Source organism: Ursus maritimus, unplaced genomic scaffold (genome assembly GCF_017311325.1).
Source record: "Ursus maritimus isolate PB19 unplaced genomic scaffold, ASM1731132v1 scaffold_3, whole genome shotgun sequence".
NCBI classification, from domain to species: domain Eukaryota; kingdom Metazoa; phylum Chordata; class Mammalia; order Carnivora; family Ursidae; genus Ursus; species Ursus maritimus.
Window position 1 is genome coordinate 66,411,949 of NW_024425563.1, and position 23,259 is coordinate 66,435,207.

At 39.5% G+C, this 23,259-nt stretch overlaps 1 protein-coding gene across 1 annotated transcript in view; it reads left to right on the plus strand.

The window, feature by feature from the left end:
- Positions 1-23,259, plus strand: part of SLC25A13 (solute carrier family 25 member 13) — a 176,289-nt gene that overhangs the window by 61,838 nt on the left and 91,192 nt on the right. Inside the window, exons 4-5 of the mRNA XM_040644255.1 lie at positions 1,922-2,037; positions 22,687-22,826. Coding sequence (XP_040500189.1) covers positions 1,922-2,037; positions 22,687-22,826 — 256 coding nt within the window. The remainder of the gene's footprint in view (positions 1-1,921; positions 2,038-22,686; positions 22,827-23,259) is intronic.

Below are 23,259 nucleotides of genomic sequence, written 5' to 3' on the forward strand. Positions count from 1 at the left end.
TGCACTCTGCTCTTTCCTCAGTGTGGAACATCCTCTCTCTGCCCTTTGCTCTTCTTGCCATCTTTCCATCCAAGCTGTAATTCTGTCGCAGTCAAATGGAAACCAGGACACCTGGGTTTTAGGCCAGAATGCCAGGAGCCGGTTGCTTCCCCTTCACATAAGTCATTGACTTCTAGTTTTCTCAAAAGTAAAACGAGGAGGCTGAAGTAGATGATCTCTGAGATTTTCTCAACTTTAAAATTTCTTCTTTAAGTACCACACCTCCATGAAGCATTCCCCAGGTTTGTAGGCAGAGTGAATCACTCCTCTTGTGCCCCCTTAACACTTTGTGTCTTCTTTTACTTTTGACCCTCAACTCGTCCGTTCTGGTGGGCATATATGCACGTGACTACCTTGAGCTCCCCCAGCAGGCTGTGAGCTCCTCAGGGCCCCTTAAGAACGTTTGACTCAGCTTTCTTTCTTTTCCCATCCCCATCTGCCCCTGCTGTTGCTTGCACATAGACTCTCGGTGAGACATGCTGAGTGGTAGAGAAGATGTTCTGGGCAAGCATATTTCTGTGACACGGGCTGTTCCTGCTCCCGAATGTTCCCATGCATTTGGAAGGATGCGTTTTGGATGGTGAATGACAGAGATAGTATATTGAACACACCATGGGATTTTCCTTTCTTTGTGACATTATTATGATCAGGTGACATTCTGGGAAACACTTAACTTCGTAACACTTTGTATAAAAATGTGTTCTCTCTATGAGATGCTTAGAAGTAATTAAGTGTTTTGAGAAACACGGAAAACACTCCTGTTTTCTTCCTCCCTCTGTATCCTCCAGAGACTTGGACTATTTCAGTGTATCATTGAAATATTTGGACATGTAAAATACAGAATAGTGGCACAGAATATTTCTGGGAAAGTTTTTGTGGAGTGTTTCCTCCTTGGAAGTCAAAGCATCTTTTGCCTGTCATATTGTTCCAAAGAACCAGATTTGATCATGTCATGACCTTGCTCAGAAACTTTCAATTTCTCCTTGCTTCCTAGAGAAGAAAATGCAGGCCTTTTTTGTTTTGTTTTGTTTTCATGCCTATCTCTAGTCTTACACTTCTAATCTCATTTCACAGTGTTTTCTTTTATGCGCTCTGCTGCCCGGACAAAATTGGTTGCTTACCATTTCCCTTGTACACACCCTAGCTTTCTTGCACCTGCCTTTCTGCAATGACTCCCCCTGGCTAGAGTGCCCACCCTTCTATGCCCATTACTCTGTACCGGAATTTCACTCATTTTTCAAGACCCAGCTCGCGTTCCATTTCTGCTAGAAAGCCGTCTTTGATTCCCTGCCAGAATTCTATTCTCGTCATCTTGGTCCCTGTCTTAAGATCAGTCCCTGTCTTAAGATTGTATACTGTTTCTAGTTCTAGACTAGTGTTCTCTGCCCCATCAGACTAGACGTTCCTTGGCGTCACATTTCATGTCTGTATTCTACCACCCCTACCAATACTACCCCTAGTTGAATCCACATGTGGTTGGTAGATTCAGCAATGAATGAGTCTCTGTGGGAGACACATGGTGTATAAAGGTATGAATGAATGACAGAGCTGCTCTATTTTGCTGCTATACAATCATATCTTAATCTAAAATATCTAAGCTTTAATTCTAGAATCCAACAATATGCCTGAAACAAAAATGCCATGTTGGCTAAAAGTTACATTTGAAGTTACAATTCAGACCTGTTGTATTCTTTGGATTCTGTACATTGCTATTTCAGTCCACTATACGTGAAAGGAAATGCCGAGTGTTTATAAATGTTTTTAGGTTTGAACGTAATTTTTTGACAGCGACGTTTAATTTTTTCCCTTAGTGTCTATTTGTGTATGCTTTTATTTTCCACAAGCTACTGACTTTATGCTTTGTGCTTGTTTTATGTTGCAGATTAATATCCTTTCAAGAGTTCGTAGCATTTGAATCTGTCCTGTGTGCCCCGGATGCTTTGTTCATGGTGGCCTTTCAACTGTTTGACAAAGCTGGCAAAGGAGAAGTTACTTTTGGTAAGGGCTGTGAGTATGTGTGCCCCTAAGTAAGTGCAGACTGTGTGAGCATGGTTTTTGGGGGTTTTTTTGGCCCCCAGGAATGAAGTGTATGGAGAAACTTTTAGAAGTTAAGCATATCCCTTTTAATGAAGATAGTTCCGTATCTTGGGGCTCCAGTTCAAATATCTTTCTATTTGAAAAAATAAATTTCTGGCTTAGTTTTTATACTCTCGTTTAGGTTTAAGGTGAGGGAGGTTGTGCATGACTTTTTCATTCGTAGACCACGAGAGCTAGGCAGGCCTTCTGTTCATTCCCTTCACGATCAGTGGTGTTTCCACGGATAGGAGGGAAATGTTCATAAACTGCCTGAGAACAGAAGGTACCTGTGCCCCCGGCACTTTGAGTCCTTACCTGGTCCTCGTGGGGTAGCTTGCGTGCAAAGCCTCCGCACAAGCTAGGAGTTGAGGGCAGCACCAGAAGAACTTCGGTCCTCGGGGCGGTACATGCCCCCTTGGGTGGGTCGTGATGCCTGCTGTGCTGCCACCTTCTTAATTGTGAAAAGGCACAACCAGCCTCATGGGGATTAGCTGCAGAGCTGCAGAAAACCCAGAAGTCTTTTAAGTATTAGCAGAAAGGAAGTACTGGGGCAGGGGTAAGTTCTTTATTACAAATAAACTGCTTACTGAAGTTTTTAAAAAAGTAAAAATAGAGTGTTTTATCCTGAAGGTAGATTTGACGGAAAGTCCCCCGTGTTCCTTGGACTGTGTGGTGTCCCGCGTGTGGTGTTTGTGCACGTGAACCTGCTGTAGATAGCGCTGCCCGTGAAGGACTGTGGAGCCCTGTTGGGCTTGTGGATTGTTGATTCAGGGGACATGGCTAAGGTGCCCATTGTAAATGTCTTTATTCATAGTTTCTGATTGATTAGACTTCCTGGGCTGGTCTTACTTGATGGATGGTGAGAAATGTGCAGATGCGAGGAAAATACAGATGATATAATAGAGCACCATCTATTCTGGAATAGTTCTGGAATTGGAGAGACTTTTCTCCGTCCAGCTCTCGGCCTCTGTTGTGTCTGAGGTAGTTGCTTATCCTCTGAGGTCTTCATTTTCCTTATCAGAAATGAAGACAGTTGCTACATAAAGTATAGGTAAGGCAGTATAGCAGACTTATTCTAGAAACCTTCCCCCTTCTGCAGCCATTCGTCCACGTTCATTTGACATGACAGTTATTTAAGGCTGGATCAGCTGAGGCAACACGTTAGACATATGCCTGGTTTTGTTTCGTACAGTCTAGCAGCTCAGGTGCTTTCCATGAACAGTCCATGAGGATTATTTCATGTTTAAACATCCCTAGAATAACTTCAGTTTTTTCCTTTTCTGTCACCCAGTTCATCTTAGTATCACTGTAACCACAGCTTTTCTCCAGGAGAGGTGAGTGCTGTGTTTAATAGGCTTTTACCCTGTAAACAAAATCATAAGGGGGATGTGGCAGCCTGAGGAGTGTTTCGACAGCAGGTATCTTTAGAAGAAGATAGTAACAAGTATGTTTTCCAGGAAACTTACAATGGGGTTGGAGAAATTTTTAAAAAATGGAGTTGGACAAAAAAGAGGACTTACTTAGTCAGTCTTGGTCTCATAAGCCCACAGAATTAAGAGCATCCCAATCTGTGACCTGGCGGCCTGTCCCTGTGAGGCTGTTTGAGATGTACGCAGTGACACTCCTACCTCTGGTTACATCCTTAGCTTCTTGTAAGCCCTTCACCCAAGAGTGACCCTTTTGTATTTCAGAAGATTGCTGGGTGTGCATCTCTGTGGGAGGGGTAAGCATGGAGACGTAAGAGAGAAAGGCCGCCTTTTTTACCTCCCACGTTGGCTCCGTCAGCTGTGGTCATGAGGAGAGCATTGTTTCACGCGACACAGAGGTTTATCTGCGGCCTTCCCACAGGCTGCAGGCAAGGCAGGAGAGTGGCCTCGGTTCTGGTACCTCCTGGCTTTGCGTTCCATCCAGAGGAGAGCCGTCACACTCTTGCTCTGAATACATAGTGGGTTTCCACACGAGGGCTTGCTGGAAGCGGCGCTTGACGAAGCTCGGTAAGCACGAGTGTTTGTCATCAAGCCGGTGGTGTTCCTGCTCCCGCTAATGCTGATTCTGGTACACGCCAAACAAAAATCCGGTGGCATGAAGGGCAGATAATCAAGCGTCACATTTCAGTGAAGGCTTGCCCTGTTTTCTCTGAGACCTTGTTTGTGTTTGTTATGTTTTCATGTCTAGATTACTCCTGTGTTTGCTACAATGAAAAGATCTTGATTAGGCCAATTTTGTTCCTTTGATACCGAGTTCACTATGTTCACCTGTTTCCTCTGAGGAAAAACGTATCTCCAATATTTTGTTCTCACCATGTTTTCTTGTTTTGATACCTGATATTTGTAAGTGCATTTTGAGATGTCAACAGGTGTGTAACAGGATATCTGTATAAGAAGAAAATTCTAGTTAACAATTTGCAATTCTGTATGTGTGGAGAAAAGACACTTTGTTCTGTTTTTATTTGCATTTTTAGCCTATTTTGTATATGATAGTGAATTTTTACTTTTCATTTTAAAGTATACTTCATATGAGCATAGCATACGTATGGAAGAATGCACAAATCATAAGTGTGCATCTTGACGAACTTTTGCGCAGGATATATACTTGCTTTATCACCATCCAGATCAGAAGGGGAGTAATGCCAGTGCTCCATGGGCCCTTTTCCAGTTATCGTCCCCCAGGCCCATTGCTAACAGCTGACATCTGTCACCATTGACTGGGTTTGCTTATTTATAACCTGATAAAAATGGAGAGATACAGAATATACTGTTTCACTCTGACTTTTGCTCACATTTTATTTGAGATTCAGCCATGTTTATGTTGTATCTATTTTTACCTTGTTCTTTTCTTTGTTTTATATTACTCCATTGTAGGACTTTATCCTAATTTGCTTGTTCATCTTACCATTGGTAGGCATTTGCACATAGCTTTGGTAGCCACAAATAATGTGCTTTGAACATTGTTTTATCTATCATTTGGGATGTGGTTTTGGGGCCATTTCTAGGAGTAGAACTGCAGGGTCATAGAAAATGTGTGTGTTTAGCTTCAGTAGTTACTGCCGAACAATTTTCCAGAGTGCTTGGACCAGTGCATTCAAACTGTCAGTGTATGACAGTTCTCGTTATTCCATTCCTTTGCTAACACTTAGTATACCAGTCATGTTTATTTCAGTGATATCTCATTATGTGGCTTTAACATGCATTCCTGATTACTAATGGGTTGTGCAACCTTAAAAAAATATTTACTGGCCATTTGCATATCCTCTTTAGTGGTGTGCCGTTTTTCTAGATACAAGATGTTCATGGGTTGTATAGCTCATAGATATCTTGACTCTGTGATTTATACTTCCACTAACTTAATAGGGCCCCAAGGAGTGTGTTTCTAATTTTAACGTAGTACAAATTATCAGAATTTTCTTTTACAGATAGTGCTTTCCGTGTCCTATTTAAGAAATCTTTGCTTGGGGCGCCTGGGTGGCTCAGCCTTTAAGCATCTGCCTTCCGCTCAGGGCATGATCCCAGGTCCAAATAAATAAAATCTTGAAAAAAAAAAAAATCTTTGCTTATCTCAAGGTCATGAAGATAATCTCCAGTGTTATCTTCCAGAAATTTTTTGTTTTTCTTTCAAATTTAGATTTTTAGTCTTTCTAGAATGTGTTTGGATTTTTTTGGTTGTTTACTTTTGCACGTTGTGGGGCTCAAGATTCTTCCCCAAACCTTATGGATATTTAGTTTCCCAGCACTATTTATTGAAAGGATTGCTCTTTCTTTTATTACCCTATGGTGATACAGTAATCATAAATCACTTGTGAGTCTGTTTTTGAACTCTGTCCTTCTATAATTGTCTGTCTGCTCCATTGCTATACTCTCTTAACTACTACAGCTTTGTAATAAGTCTTGATTTCAAATGAATCCTTCAGCTTTATTTTTTAAGATTATTGTGGCTATTCCTGGCCTTTTGAACTATAAAAGCAATTTTAGAAAGAGTTGTCTTTACAAAAATCCTGCTGAGATTTTGAATGCTATTGCATTGAATATTTTTAGTGTGCTTACGTATATCTATATGTGTGTAAATTTTTGACTCCCTTAAGGTTTTTCTGGAATATTTAAATCAAAGCTCATTTATTTTTTTAAAAGATTTTATTTATTTATTTATTTATGAGGGAGAGAGCATGAACAGGGGGAGGGGCAGAAGAAGAGGGACAAGCAGACTCCCCGTTGAGCGAGGAGCCTGACGCAGGACTCGAAATCATGACCTGAGCTGAAGTCAGATGCTGAATCGACTGAGCCATCCAGGCACTTATTTAGTAATAAATTAGTCTGCCTGTTCCACCACTATTTGGAAAACATAAGTTTGTGGAGACTACAGATTTTGAAAGAAGATAAATATGTATGTGATTGTCATCTAAAGATGCTAGTGTATGTCTGCCATTTTGTAGGTAGGTCTGTTGCCAATAGGAATCAGCGCTGAACCTCTCAGAAGGAAGATAGCAGGAACATGAGCTATATTTTACATGTAAACTGAAGAGGAAGCATAATTTTTAAAAATATTCATGAATCTTTTAATAGATTTATGTGAACACATTGAATATAATAAATGGAAAGAAACTTCAGAATTCTGTTAACTTGAGCATCACTGATGTTACCAGATTTTGATTAACATAGTGGACAAGAAGGATGTACAAAAGAGTAAATCATGGTAGAAGGCAAGCAGGAAAGGAATAAGAAAGAGGAAATGATACTTGTTGATGGTCTAGTCATTTAACCAAAGGAAAGAAATAATAAAGTTACATTATATTAATTACAAGTTTCTACACCATTATATGAGAAGATAGTTATAAAAGTTTCAGTTTATAATATTTAATTTAATTTTTAATTTAAATATTTTATTAATTTAAATTTTTATTTAAATATTTAAATATAATATTTAATATAATTTATCTATTTAAAATGTACATTTTTTGAGTATCAACATGATTTTCCTTTTTTTCTTTTTTTAAGCATTACTTTTATGCTAGATCGGAGCAGCAGACTTTTTGTGTGAAGGACCAGATAGTAAATATTTTGAGCTTCATGGGCCTTAGGGTCTCTGACAACTAGTTAACTCTGCTGTTCCCATGGACGGTATGTAAACGAATGGGTATAGCTGTCTTCCAATAAAAGTTTACTTACAAAAGTAGTTGGTGGTTCAGTGGAACGTAGTTTTTCAGCCTGTTCACCTTAGTATTAACAGGAACATATACAATTGATGATGTTAATGCTGAGGATTAAGACACTTAGTAGAATGGGTAAGTTGTGGTGATATTTGGATGATTACAATGAGCTATGAAACAAAGAAGGTTCTCCTCTGTGCCCAATGTGGTTTGGTTGGCTTTATTGAGAAAGTGCCTTTTGAGCACAAGTTTCAAAGAGGTATAGGAATTGGGGCGCCTGGGAGGGTCGGCCGTTAAGCATCTGCCTTTGGCTCAGGTGATGATCCCAGGGTCCTGGGATCGAGCCCCGCATCGGTTTCCCTGCTTGGCGGGAAGCCTGCTTCTCCCTCTCACGCTCCCCTTGCTTGTGTTCCCTCTCTTGCTGTTTCTCTCTGTCAAATAAATAAAATCTTAAAAAAAAAAAAGGTAGGGGAATTGATCATATAGATAGAGAGATGGAGGAAGGAGAGGGACTGTCCTAGGCAAAAGGAATGTCTGTTGTCTAGGTTCAAAGACTGGAGTGTACTTGGCACATTTGAGGAGTACAAGGAGAACCTGTGTGAACTGAATGAGTCAGGGAGACCCTAGTAGGAGAGAAGTTCAGAGAAGTTCAGAGAAGTAGCAGATCTGATAAAGTAAGACCCTTTGGATCAAGGTTAGGTCTTGGAGTTTGATGGTAAGTGAACTGGGAAACCATTACAGGATTTTTTTTTTTTTTTTAAAGCAGAGTGATGTGATCTGGTTTATGTTTTAACAGGATCATTCTGGCAGCTGTGTTGAGAATAGATTATAGAAGGAATAGAGTAGACAGAGAGGGACCAGTTAGAAAGCTATTGCAATAATCCAGCTGAATGATCATGGTGGCTTGGACCTGAGGAGGTTAGGAGTATTTTGGAGAGAAAATCAACAGGGTTCTCTGACGGATTGGATGTGGGCTGTGAAAGAGAGGAGGCAAGAATGATTTCAAAAACTTTGGCCAACTGGAAGGGTGGAGTTATCAACCAAGATGGGAAGGGCTACAGGCTTGGAGCGGGAGGAAAACAGGAGCTCACTTTTGAATGTGTTAGTTTGATGGCTATTGGGTATGTAAATGAGGTTGTCAGATAGGCACTTAGATATATGAGTGTGGAATTTGGGAGATAGAAATTTGGCAAATAGTGCTTGAAGCTATTTGATTGGTAGGGGCAAAATAATTAGTAAAGATAGGGATGTCTCTTGGATCTGACTATGTTGTAAGACTGAAGATCCAGCAATGAAGATTGTAAAATCTTCAGGGAGCTTACATTTTAGGGATAAAGTAAACAAACAAAGATTATATGATGTCAGGATAGACTGTAATGTAAGCTAAGTGGGTAGGAGGGATAGAGGCTATATGAGCAGCCCTGGAGGGGTGTCTGTGACCACCTAGGTGATGTATGGATGTGAATGGCAGGAACTTGGAGCTGTAGGGGTCTGGAGGTGATGGTCACTTGGGAGATGCCATAACGGTCTAATGGAGGCCTGGGTTGAACTTGTATCTCTGGACCTGCCAGAGAATGAATCATATATAATTTGACCGTGGGGTGAAAGGAGGTCAAAGGAAAGGAAGAAGAACCGGATAGTAGCTACTGAGCTTGTTCTGCTCCAAAGACATGCGGTTTTATAGAATCTCTTGAGAGAAGGCAAATACCTGTCATTTTATCTTTAAGTGTATTGATCACTTACTACGTACTTGCCTCTGGGCTACGTGCTTTCTATGTAATTTATTATTTAATCCTCACAACCTGGGAGGTCTATCCTATATAATACCCATTTTTCTGATGAGGAAATGGCCTTGGGGAGGCTAAGTGATTTGCCCATAGGCTTGGTTGCTATGGCACAGCCAGGTAGCAGCCTGATGACAGCCAGCTGTTTGCTGTTTACCACGTCCTCCTGTCTGCCCTGGGGGTGGTCATGCTCTACAGGGCGGGCCCTTCCTTCCTAATGAAGATAGGTGCCAACTAATCCAGAGTGGTTTCAGTCTTTATCAGACATGAGGGGGATTTAATAATTTTTCACGAAGAAGTAAAGAACAATAAACAAATGCATTAGTTAGGAGTTTGTTTATATGGCTATAGTGGAAAGTAATTACAAGGCAGAACAGACCTGGGTTAGAGTTCTTAGTAGACACAGAAAGTTGCCTCGGTAGCACAGGTGTCTGGGTAATTTGTTGAAATGTTTTGACATGGTCTCACCAAGGAAGCTTTATCTTTTGACGTGAGCAGAATTCTGAGGAGAGGGGAGAGTCATAGAGTGGTAGGGGGTGGGGAAGTGGTCTTTGTACAGGTTGAGGGTGTTAGAGGAAGCCCTTGCTTGAAATGTGCAGCTTGAGAGCTGTGGGTGCCGTATGATGGAGCTCCCAACCGCAGGCCCCTGAGCAGGACTTTTAGTTAATAGGAGAGACAATTGGGAGTCCCACCAGCTCTTCAGAGGACAGGGACCGGATCCAAATGGTGCTTGGAAAAGATGGATTTCCTTGCATTACATGGAGTCGGGCACAGCCAGAGGCAGACATGCCTATGATCATTGTGTGGGCTTTCTGTGAAGCAGGCAGATGACCGCTCTCCTTACGCGAGTAGAGGATGTGAGGATCAGGGCTTGAAGGTGTGGTGTAGACGCACTGTGAAGGGCGGTTTCCCAAACACTTTCACTTTTCCACGTTTCTTATTTGAGGATGCTGGGAAAGCAAAGCATGTTCCTTATGAATTTTAAGAAAGAGTGCGTTTTGTGGGGGTGGTAATGAAACTGTTAATTTGACGTATTTAGTGTACCCACAAATGATCAGTCTCTTAATAATGCTAATTTAACATGAACTATTCCTAACCTTTGCTAGTTCTTTGGTTGTTTTATCTGCAGTAGGCGACAGGAGCATCCTAGCTCAATAGTAGCGGACAACCTGAATCTCACTTTTGTCGAGGGAATGTCACAGTTGGACCCCCTGAAAACTCAAAGTATATTCTATACCATAGCACTTTAGGTTGAAATCTAAGATTTTTACTCGCATAGTGCTGTTACATGTTTTTCTCTTCCTTTAACTTATCTTTTTTCATTACAGTGAACAAAATTTCGTGAACTGTTTTATAATGCATTTTTAAAGTTATCATTCTTAGTATGCGAACATAAGCCCACAGGTTCATCATCTATGTGGTAGTGTTGTGTGTGGGGGTCTGCAGTTTTTAATTAACTCCAAAGGCAGGAATTCTCCAGAGACAGGACTTCTTGACTCTGGGGTTCTGGGTAAGTGTCAGGGAGTCCATGAATGGCCACAGTTGTCAATAATGTTTTGTTGAAATGAGGATTTGCTTTTAGCAGATTTCAAAGAGGTCAGTGACCTGCCAAAAGGTAAGAACTGCATTTTGTAGAGGGACTGTTGAACGAGTAGATGTACACCTTATTTAAGAGTTCTCTAGCTGTTAAGTACTTCAGTTGTGAAATAGTGTTCACCCTGTGCCACGCTTGGAAAGCTTTGATTGGTTTCCTGCTGCAGCTCCGTCAGTTGACCTGGAGTCTTAAAAAAAACTAGCCCCGTCTTGCTCTTTCATTGGAAACTGCAGTGGCCTCTTGTCTTTTATCTTCACTATTGAACGATATTGTGAGTCTTGGGTACCTTCAAGTAGTGGTGTTTCCTGTTTCTGTTAGTAAGTATTGTGTGAAAAAAGGACTCTCCTACTAGACAGTCATAAAACCTAAAATTTTTAGTAGTTAAAGCCCTGAGAAGTCCTACGGAAAAATAAATCTATTTAACTTTGTCAGACTTACTTGAACGGGACCTTTCTTTTGTGTGTGAGACCTAAACACAGTCTTGAGAACTAATGAAGCGATCTCTAAAGCCCTTTTCTAGTTAATTCTGTGACATGGATGGTGGTGTTTGGAGGGGCCCTTTCTGGGTTCATGGTTAGATTTTGTCCAGGAACACCTGCTGTGATGAAAGTGGAGTTGGCATGCTCTGCTATGGGAAACAGACAGGCTAGATGACGTGACAAAATATGCGGAAACAGTCCGCTTCAGTCATTTTGACTCGGGGAGCAGAAAATGATGAGAGTTAAAATTATGGAAATAAGTTTTGAAGGTATGCACCCAAATTTAATAATACATATAAGAAGGTAGAGGAATGTATGTAGTAGATTAGAAGAGGACAGAACTTTGGCCATAATTTTTTAACTTGCTGGGAAAATCGTTTATTGTTATCTCTGTAAAGACACTTGGAAAATGAAATATTCAAAAGATAAGCGAGGGGAAAAATCGGTTAAGAGTTGGAAAGAGCGTTATTTGGGGGAGGTTCTGACTTTGGTGTTTCACAAAAATAACGTGTTATTTGGTGAAAGAAACTTACTGACCTACAGTAGATTTAGTTTATATTATTTTAGGACTCAAGTCCATTTTCTTATACACATTCCAGTAGAGAATGAGAATATTGAATAAGAACAGTGTGTGTCTTGAAAGTAAATAACCACCACATTGATAAGAATTGTGGCATGCCCGGGTACTGAGTGTCTTGCCTGAGATGCCAGAGACTGTTCAGAAGCTGTTCCAGTTCATTGGGTCAAACATCCACTATTTACGAAAAGCTAAATACGGATTTGCACGATTGACCATAATGGCTTCAATTTTGAAAGATAGTAGTATCAGGGAGCACTTCCAGTTGGTGGGATAATTTGAGAATCGTCCATGCTCAAATGGCTAAAATATTGTACTTTTTGCTACTTCATCACTCCATTTTAAAAATAGGGGGGATAAAGGCCTGTTGAGAAGGTGGAAGAATGTCAATTGGAGAGTAAATCACAATAACCCTGTGAAGCCACTCCTTAGTTAACAACTGCCTGAAGGTTAACCCTTCTTCAGAAGCCTGTCAGTGTGGAGGGGCTGACTGGGGGCTTCGCCACTGTTGTTTGCGTGGACGTGTGTGCGTGGATGTGTGTGCACGCACGTGTGGGTCAGGTGAAGGGGAAGAGGACTTGTGAAGAGTGTAGAAGGTGTGGAGAACAGAAAGCTCACAGTAAATCCTAACACTTGGAGCACTGGGAAAATTTGACTATTTTAAACTGTACTGCTCACTTAAAAATAGTAAAATTATACCATTATTCTTTCAGTATGAGGGAGAGATAAAAATACAGTTTTTCTAAATTGGAAAATTTGCTGTAATCTGGCTGCTAATGACTGATTTCTTCCAACAGTTGCAAGGCAGTTTTTGCTCTGATAGGTTGATAAAGGAAACAAAATCAAGAACATATTGGAAGTTCTCAGAGAAAATTACAGTTTAGGTATGTGTTGGGGGTGGATAGTTAGACATTTTAATTGAAATAAAACAGTTTTATACTAATATGGGATCACTGTGGGTGTACATTTGTAGTACATCTGCTCTTGAAGCATTTCAGTAGGGTTAAATGTATGTTAATGCTTTTGCAAGAAAATTATTTTTGAGCACATCCGTCTAAGGAAACTAGCTTAGGAAATCGGTTTTTTAAAACAATATATATATTATACTTGCATTTAGAGAATGAATTAGGAATTCTGTGTACTGCCTTAAAAATTTCAAAGAGTTGGAATTTTTTGGTAGTGTTCTTTAGTGGTGAGGAAAGTTGATGGTAATTAATACAACAGATGCAAGCTTACATCACAGTCTGCTCTATACCTCCAAACATTGTGTTAACGCACCTACTTTTGATATTATGAAAGACTGCTAATGGTTTAGTCTGTCCAATTGAAAACAACTTCTCTATCGTGTAGGTTGAAAAAAATCTCAGTTGACCTTTCACTGTTGATTTAGATAATGCATATGATAGAAGATTAATATCAAGTGCTAGGTATCTCTCAGGCTTTAACCTTTTTTTTTTGTTGTTTTTTTGTAAACCAACGTTTATACTGCGATGAGTTAAGCAGTGTAACAATCTTGAGGATTTATAGTTCCATCAGATTTTAGAATAGAAGGATTCTTAGCAATAAAGCAGACCATGGGTTTTGTTGTAACAGTGTGGAGGTGTTCATTGCCACTGTGGACTCCCTGGCTCCCTCTCAAGTCTGCTGAATTAAAATCTTAGGGTGTCAGGCTTGGCAATTTGTTTTAAACAAGCTCTCCAGGGGAATGTGTTTTCCCTGCAGTTGGACAATGGCTGGTGTAGTTTATGGCTTTCTTTCGCGGATATGGATAGAAGCCCAGAGAGGGGAGAAAGTGACTGGTTTTGCAGGAACCACAACTTTGTCTTCCGCACTATGAGAAGGATGATGTTCTTTTTCTAGGATGCCCATGACCTCATCAGAGTAGTCCCGTCCCTTTCTAAGTACAGAATTGGAAGAGGTCCAGATTAGCTCTCATTTTTACCTCCGCGCACCGCATATGTATGACTTCAGTCCCACGTGCAGCCTAGCTTGCCTGCGTGTTCGCGCGGAGTGCGTATATGCTCGTGTTGTGGAAGATACTTATCACCACTGTACCTGCATGTTCAGAATAATAATAATACAAAGTTTACGGGGGCTTACAGAGAACTCAATTTTAATGAGAAGGGCTGCATGTGTGAAGTACTTACTCTGTACTTACTCTCTTTTAATGGCACCCATTTTCCCCCTAGAACTTTCTTGAGCGAGTGTGAATTGTAGGCAGAATACTTCTTTCCTCTTCAGACCCTTAACTGTGATTAATATAAAAAGGCACTTGTCAAAAGGGTTTGCAATGGCAGCCTTGATACTGGGGCTTGTGGCAGTCGAGATAGCTCTGCATCCACTCGCTCCATTACGTTACTTAACTTACCAATTCAACAATTTGTCTTCTGCTCCCTGCATAAAAGACGTAAAAGACGATGTCCATATAAGCTGTTGTTAACCATATCAGCAGGGTGGGGATAGTATTTCCCTTAGAGTGAAACCACAACTTTCTTTGAGGATTTAGCACATGTTAGAAAAAGCACCGGGTGAAGCCGTTCAGAGATGAAGTGCGGGTGGTTCGGCAGCTCTCCCTCTCCCTCCCAGAGGGATTACTTTGGGGTTTAACGGAAACATCCTTTTTGTGTTTATTGTATTGAAATTTTTTGGGATCCATGAGAGAGAGATTATGGTTCAGTGTTTAAAATAATGTAGCTTGATGAACCTTTTTTATTTGAATGGGAAACTCGCTTTCGTTGATTTGCAGCTTCAAAAAGTGAATCTTTTGGAAATTTAAGTGCATTAATTTAGTTATTCTGTATGGAAACAAAAACATAGGAAGTTAAAATTTGCATAAGTGAAGACCTTGATGATTTCAGATTATAGTGTGGTGGAGGTTAAGGAATAAGAGCCCATAGAATTTGTAAAAACAAATTCAGTCTAACCACTTAATGGCATGTGCACGTAATTTGCCAATTAAATATTTCTAGTATCTGAAAGATCTTCAAAGTAAAGAGTGGAGGTTCTTAATCTTTCTTAATTTCATACTTTCAGAAACATAATAGAAAATTACTAAATTTTTGATCACTTTTCATTCAGAATTTTAATATATGAGCTAAGAGAAGGATGGATTTTAAGTATTTGAGGAAAATTATTGCTTTTTGAGAAATGTATAAACTATGATATTTCCAAATCACACTGTGCCTGATTTTTTTGGTATCATTTGTAAATATTTGATTCCCAGATAACAGTTTTCATTGTAATTAAGACTTCAGATTTTGGAGTTTTACCATTTTGATGGTCACCTACTATGTTTAGAACATTGTGCTAAGCAGACTTAGCTCCAGAACAACGCTCTAAGGTAGATGTTTTATTCCCATTTTACAGAGAGAATTGAGTCAGAGTGAGTAATTTACTTAATGTCACTCATTAGTAAGAGGCAGATCTAACAGTCCTAGGTTTATTTAAAAAACAGACTGAGATAAAATTCACCCACTCAAAGTGTATATAATTCAGTGGTTTTTAGTATATTCACAGATTTGTGCAGCCATCACCACAGTCAATCTTAGAACATTTTCATCACCCCAAGGACATGTTTATCACCCTGTACCTTATCAGTCCTCACTCCCCCTCCCGTTTTCTCCATGTCCCTCCAGTCCTAGGCAACCAGTAATCTTCTTTCTGTCTCGGTGTATTTGCTCACTCTTGGCATTTCACATAAATGGAATCATACAATATGTAGCCCTTACAGAGAGCTTTCTTCGTATGTTCTCAGGGTTCATCCATGATCTAGCATTTAACAGTACTCTTTTCCTTTTTATTGATAAATAATATTGTGTCGCTCTGGACATACCACATTTTGCTTATTCATCCTTTAGTTAATGGATACTTGGATTTTTTCCCACTTTTTGGCTATTATGAATAATGCTACCATGAACGTTTGTGTACAAGTTTTTGTGTGAACATATGTTTTCATTTCTCTTGGATATATACTTAGGGGTGAAATTGTTGGGGCATTTGGTAACTATGGTTAACTTCTTGAAGAACGGCCAAATGATTTTCCAAAGTGACTACATGGTTTTACATCCCCACCAGGAGTGTATGAAGGTTTTGATTTCTTCATATCCTCACTGATGCTTGTTATTAGTGGGGATGAAGTGGTTATCTCGTTGTGTTTTTGGTTTGCATTTCGTTGATGGCTAATGATGTTGAGCACCTTGGATGTGTTTATTGGCCATTTATATATCTTTTTGGGAGAAATATCTACTCAAATCCTTTGCCCATTTTTAAAATTGGGTAATTTATCCTTTTATTGTTGAGTTACAAGAGTTCTTTATGTATTCCAGAGTTCTTTATCAGATACATGATTTGTGGAATTTTTCTACCATTTGGTAGTCTGTCTTTTCACTTTGTTGATGGTATCCTTTGGAGGACAAAGTTTTAAATTTTGATGAAATGCAATTTATGTATTATTTTCATGTGTTGCATGTGTCATAATCTAAAAGGTCATTCTTAATCTAGAGTCACAGAAATTTATGCCTGTGTTTTCCAGTAAGAGCATCACGGTTTTAGATCTTGTACTTAGGTCTTTGCTCTATTTTGAGTGAGTTTTTGTATATGGTATGAGGTAGGGTTCTAACTTCTTCTTTTTTTTTTTTTGCATGTCCCAGAACAATTCGTTGAAAAGACTAATCTTTGCCTATTGAATTGTGTTGTCATTCTTACTGAAAAGCAAGTGACCAAAAATATGTTTATTTCTTGACTCTCAGTTCTATTCTGTTTGTCTGTATGTCTGTCTTTATACCGTGTGACACAGTCTTGATTACTGTAGCTTTGTAGTAAACTTAAAATACAACTTTGTTCTTTTTCAAGATTGTTTTGGCTATTCTAGGTCCCTTACATTTCCATATGAATTTTAGGGTCAACTTGTCTATTTCTGCAAGAAGCCAGCTAGAATTTTGATAGGGATCTACTGACTCTGTAGATTACTTTGGGGTAATACTCCCATCTAAGTCTTCCTGTCCAAGAACATGGAATATCTTTCCATTTATTTAAGTCTTTAATTCCTGTCAACAGTGTTTTGTAGTTCTTGGAGTATAGGTTTTGCATGTCTTTTGTTAAATTTATCCTTAAGTATTTTATTCTTTTTGAGGCTGTTGTAAATGGAATCGTTTTCTTCATTTCATTTTTGAGTTGATTACTTTTGGTGTCGCAGTTGATTTTCGTATATTGATCTTGTATCCTTTAACCTTGCTGGATTCGTTTATTAGTTCTAATAGTTTTTTAGTGGATTCCTTAGGACTTTGTATACACAACATCATGTTGTCTGTGACCCAGCTTTTAAAAATACAACTTTTTCTGCTATAACCATATTTTGTAGCCTGGGAAATTTATTAACTTAGGAGAAATTAGTTGACTTTTTGAGGCTATATTTAGGAAAGAAACAATTGCCACAAACAATTGCCAATAACTGTCTTTTTGTAATCTTTAAAAAAGTACGGTAGACATTTAGGCTGGAAACATTTATGGGGAAAGCGAAGTCCCACAAATAAGCTCAAGGGATCCTTGAGTCTTGCTTTAAATAATATCACCATTATTTGGTGATATTATGGGAACTGTAGGCCTTCCAAACATAGTTTGTTTGGCACAGACTGAAATAACAATGATTATACTTTAAGAGATAAGCATTCTAATTTGTTTTTACTTTCAGGAATAGTGGCTGAGCTAAGAAAAGTATGACTTTAAATACCCAAAACATATAATCTGGTGCCTCATTCCTATTCTAGTGCTAATTCAGTTTTGCTTCTTTGCCTTTCTGACCTCATCCTGGCGTTAAGATTTTAAGGCCTTGTGTTTTAGACTAGGAGAGACCTTCTTCTCATTCTTTTTAAATTAGTGATAAATCTGTTACGTAAGCCATCAGCTGATGAGTTGTGAGTTATAGTTACATATATGGTTCACTGAACCAAACAAGTAACCAAAAGCCTAGAACATTTGCGGTTTCCTCTTTCCTATCCAGGAATACAAGTTAGGTTTGGAAAGGCCAGGGAATGGTAAAGGTTTAGTGATAGGATGGCCTTCAGGTTGATTTCTGGAGTCTTTCCTGGTAAAGCTCATGGAACTTCCCATCGGAGCAAGAGTACAGAGCAGAAATTGAAAATTGTTTGGTTTTTAGTTTCTGATTTTCCAGCTATAAAATAGGAAGAGTACTCTTACCTTTCATTGCCGTACAAGGCATGGAGAAATCTCAAAACAATCAAATGTTAAATGAGAAAGCTCTTTGTGCCTCCTAAAAGGAGAAAAGAATATTAACCAGAGATAATACTACACTGTCTTCCATAGTGAAGGGGGGAAATTCCAGGAACCATTGGGACTCTTGGCTCATAGATGTTTCTGTTCATGAAGCAACAGGAAAGTGTACAGACCAAGCATTTCAGAAAACAAATGCCCCCGAGTGACTTACAGAGCAGGATGAAGTATTCATGGACTTGGGAACCTGCTCAGTACTTTTGGACAAAATGTGTGAGTTTTCCAAAGTGGCAAAATTTGATATTTTAATTCTTTAAAAGAGTTGATTAGTGATGAAAATGAATAGAGGTATTGGTACTTTTCCTTTTTAGGAAGAATCCTGCTCCCCTCCTGCGCAGTCATATGGTCTGTCCGGTTAGAATGGCTTGGTAGTCTTATGATATTTGAGTACATAAACCTCTGTTAGTTAGGTAAATTAGGAGAATGTAAAACAAATTTTGTAGAGATTGAACCAAATGGTTAAAAAACAAAAAAGCCTCTGGGTCTCTTTCTCCTCTGTGTTCCATGAACAGCTCTTCTTCCACAGCAACCTTTTCTTCACCATAAATGTGACATCAAGTCCTTGGGGTTTAAAAATAATATTTGCTCTGGCAAGTGAGGCCAGCGTCTGTAACTGCCTGGAGCAGGATCTGTCATGTCTCAGTGACCCCGGGTGGCTTTGGTCGTCCAAAGCGCTCTGATTAGACCCTTAATTCACTTGAGAGGAAATGAACCCTTCTCCTTGCTGTTGCTCTCCACTGAAAAACTCCCTCATGGATTTACCTGGATAAATCCTTGGAAACCTTCAGGACCCAGATCATGTTCTGTCTTCTCCAAGAAGCCTTTTTCTCTTCTCTAAGTGCCTCCCTCCTGAAGCTTCTATTTCCTTGCCATGAGGAGCTCTTGCAGGTGAACACTTAATGTGGCCTACTGTCAGGATGGGCTGGTTAGTTGTTCTTGTGGGTTAGACGTGGACACAGCTGCATGCCTTCTACTGCCATCGTGCTTCCCCCTCGGCGAGTACGGTGTGCACGGGCTGTGCTGTTTCCGAGCTGTTAGCTAGCCAGCTAAGCCCTGGCGTTCTTACCGTAGCCAGTTTGTCAGAACAGCTGAGGACTAGTAACAGGACCACATTCTCAGGGTCATGGCACGTGGAACCCGCCCAGCTCCAGGGAGCATCAGCCGCCTGGGACATGTAGAGGAGGTCATCCACTGGATTGCACAACGTGGCAGCCCTGTGTGTCCTCTTGTGTCCACAAGTGGCCTGTGTTTACACATTGTTGCATTGCATTCACTGGACTAGAGACTCTTTCCTACCTCCGTCCTGTCATATGTTTGTCTGTTTCCGTGGGAAATTAAAAATTAGTAAGGAGTGAATCTAACTTTTCCATAACTTTTTGGGGCAGTGTTTTTAAAAATGAGGTCCTAGACCCTTGTATCAGAAACACTTGCTATGCTGGTTAAAATGCAAATCCTCAACCCCCCGATAGACAGGAGTCAGTCTAGGAGTGGAACTGAGGGCTTTAAAAAGCAAGACTGATGATCCTTATGTACTTCCCTGAAATCTTAGGAAATGATTGTTGAAATAGCTTCTCAGTAAGTGGAAAGTATGCCTCGAAGGGTTAATGTCCCTGTCTTTAACCTGTTGCACAACTCTCAACCTTTTCTGACTCACGTAAATTCTATTTAGTAGGTAGCCTACCAAACCAGCCACAGGGGGAGAATCAGATGTGAAAAAAAGACTTTGCTCTCAAGGTGCTAATCATCTATGTGGAAAGAAAAGATACACAATAAATATGTGCACTCTCAGCACATCTGCATTTATATACGTATTGTATAAATATATCTTGAAAACTGATTATTACCAATAGTACAGGTGTGTAGGATTGACAGTTTGTGGAGTTATGTCTTCGGGATCACATACAGCTCTACACTGGGGTTCAGCACGTCAGGCAGGTTCGGAAGAGAGAGAAGCTCTGTGGAATAGTTGCAGAAGGTGCTGGTCTTAAGAGTTCAAAGTTCACAGTTTTGAATTCAAGTCAGAGCCTCTCCTAGGCAATAAATGTTACTTATTTTAATTATAGGAAAACTAATTAGGTTACGGTGAGGCACATTTTAAATTCATTTACTAATTTTTGAGTGACTTAAAATTATGTATGTATATTTCGAGTTTTAGACCATATAAATATTAAAATGAATAATAAATGCCATAGCTTTATATACCAGTATTTGGTTACTATCGTCTGTTACTCTCTATGGGACACTGAAGAAGAGAGAGGTCAGGAAAAGGAAGGTTGTCATTTTTGATAGCTATGCATGATTTTTACATAAAACATTACCCAATCGGCATGCTTGGCAGAAAAATGGCTAGGACACCATTTTTGTTTACATTTTATGATGGTATGAAATTTTTACTTATAGTGTAAAAAATTGTGTTTTTTCTTTTGGTCACATCTTTGTCATTTGAACATCATTTCCCACCAGATACTTTATTGGTCTAGATTAGAAGATTGTGGGAGCCTTCCCTGAATCTCTGTGGGGCCTGCTTCCTGCAGAGGTATCGAAATTTAGAATTGGAAAGGAGCTACTGATTTTCTAGGGTAGTATCTGTTTTACCGCTGACGACTTAGGCATGGAGCCATTAGAACAATGCCCGGAGTGGCTAGTGCCTCAGAAAGGTTAGTCCAGATTAGAAGTAGCATTGGAAGCCAAGCCATTGGAATTTCGGTTCAGGAATTTCTTCTCAGATGTTTTAGAGCCGTAAAGAAACTTGTTTTTCCTGCTTAATTTATTTCATCGAGGACGACCTTCACCTCCACTCTCTGGTGGGGAGGGGTCTTTCCATTTTTTTTTTCTCTTAAATCCCAATTCTTGTTTTACTTACTTTTTCCTTATCTCCTGTCTCTTTTTTTTCCCCTAAACGTGGGTAAGACAATAAATTCAAAGAAACTGAGGGTTGTACTTTAAAACTTCAATGTTACTGTCCTCATCGGGGCCAGCTGAGATTTTCTACCACCTTTTATAAAATTTATGCCCAGCATCGTTCTGATTTTTTACTGCCTTCTCTGTGCAGGTAAATTACCCAACCTTATACTGATGGCAGCACTACTCTTTCTTCATGGCCAAACTTAAAAAATTTCTGGAAATGTTAAAAGCATGGAATAAAAACTTGTGGGTGTAATGGGGTAGAAGTAGGAAATTTGGGGGAAACAGTGGAAACCTGTGCCAAAGTTTTTGGCTTCTTTTAGAGTACTAAAGGACTAACTTCTTTTTTCTTTTTTCAACAGGTGCAAAGGGGGAAAAAATCCCCAAGGTATCAGGCACAGTTTGCTCATAAAACTGAGCAGATTTGGTAGATAGATTTAAGGAAGGGAAGGCCAGGACCAAATTTCATTAATATAGTAATTTGTGTCCCTCTGCCCTCCAAACATACATTTTTGTTGGCAGCGGGGGCGAAGACTTGTAAATAGAAATGTGAAGCTTTAGAAAAGTCAGGTTTTTCCCGTTGTTGTGTCCTTTGTCAATTTTCTTACCGATTTGTAGTAGAGGCTCAAAAGAGGGGAAGATCAGTACTAGTACATTTGGTGCCCATCTGAAATGGGATTCTGTGGACCATGCGCAGTGTCAAGTCGAAGAATTGGGCTGCAGGCTCTACTTCCCCATCACCTTTGTCTTTAAGTGCCTTTCTCTTATGACTAGTGGAACTTTTTAAAACTCACATGGAGTCTTAGTGCTGTTGAATATGTGCTTCAAGATACATCTAGCTGATTTCTATATCAATAACTTTTTAAAAAATTGAAGTGTATTTAGCATACAGTGTTATATTAGGTTTGGGTGTACAACGTAATGATTCAACAATTCTATATATATATTCATTGCTCACTGATAAATGTAGTCATCATCTGTTACCATCATTTGTTTCTTAAATTCCACATATGAGTGAAATCACATGGTATTTGTCTTTCTCTGTCTGACTTATGTCACTTGAAGACGACACAAACGGAAAAATATTCTGTGCTCATGGATTGGGAGAACCAATATTATCAAATCATCAAGAACATTTTAATAACTTGAAAAAGGACTATATTTAAGACTTGTGTAGTTCTGTATGTGTTTCTATATGTATATATGTGTTTCCTGCCACTAATGACTGAATTATGTCTCCTATGTTTAGAAAATAGTATTAGTTGAAACAAAACATGTGAGGTGATGATATTAGATTTAGATTATTTTGGTTTGGTTTCCTACTGCCTGCTAGGTGCACGTGCGTGTGTGCGTGTGTGTATCTGTGTGTGACTTCTAGATTTTTTTTCTCTTTATTGGTGGGACTATTAATTTTGGTTTCTTGACTGATTGCATGAAGATTCCAACTTTTATTTTTTTTTTATTTAATTTATTTTTTTAAAAAGATTTTATTTATTTGACAGAGAGAGACAACCAGCGAGAGAGGGAACACAAGCAGGGGGAGTGGGAGAGGAAGAAGCAGGCTCCTAGTGGAGGAGCCCGATGTGGGGCTAGATCCCAGAACGCTGGGATCACGCCCTGAGCTGAAGGCAGACGCTTGATGACTGCGCCACTCAGGCGCCCCCCAACTTTTATTTTTGCCATGGTTTTAAACCTGTGTGGTTTTAAAGTTGAATTATTTTTTATAAGAAGAAAGCAATATCCTTTTAATATTATATAAGGATAAATCTGATTTGTTTTAATCAACCCTTCTTTTCTCTTTTCAGAGGACGTTAAGCAAGTTTTTGGACAGACCACAATTCATCAACATATTCCGTTTAACTGGGATTCAGAATTTGTGCAACTACATTTTGGAAAAGAAAGAAAAAGACACCTGACGTATGCAGAATTCACTCAGTTTTTACTGGTGGGTGCAGCTCTTAAAGAGTAAATAAGTAAAACTGGGATCCTGATTTACCTCAAAATCCCTAACCTGGCCAAACCATCCTATTTGAAAGTATTTCTTTATTAGTATGTAAACACGATATAATTAAATGGATTCTTACAGACCGTGTAGAATGCCTTCATGTGGAAAAGGAATATGCATTGAGGGCCCAGGAAATCAAATGATTTGCCGAAAAGTCACAGAAGTCGGAGAGGGGGGCACGATTGGAACTTGAATTCTTGGCTTATGACTGATTCCACTACTGTTCACCAGTATTTTGTTTTCCCTTGAGAAAGGGACAGCCGTGCCATCATCAGCATCTAACTGTAGAATTATTTCACTTGAGACCTTTTATAGACAAAGGCACTGGGTCTGCAGCTTGACTGCAGATTGAAATCACCTGGGGAGCTTTAAA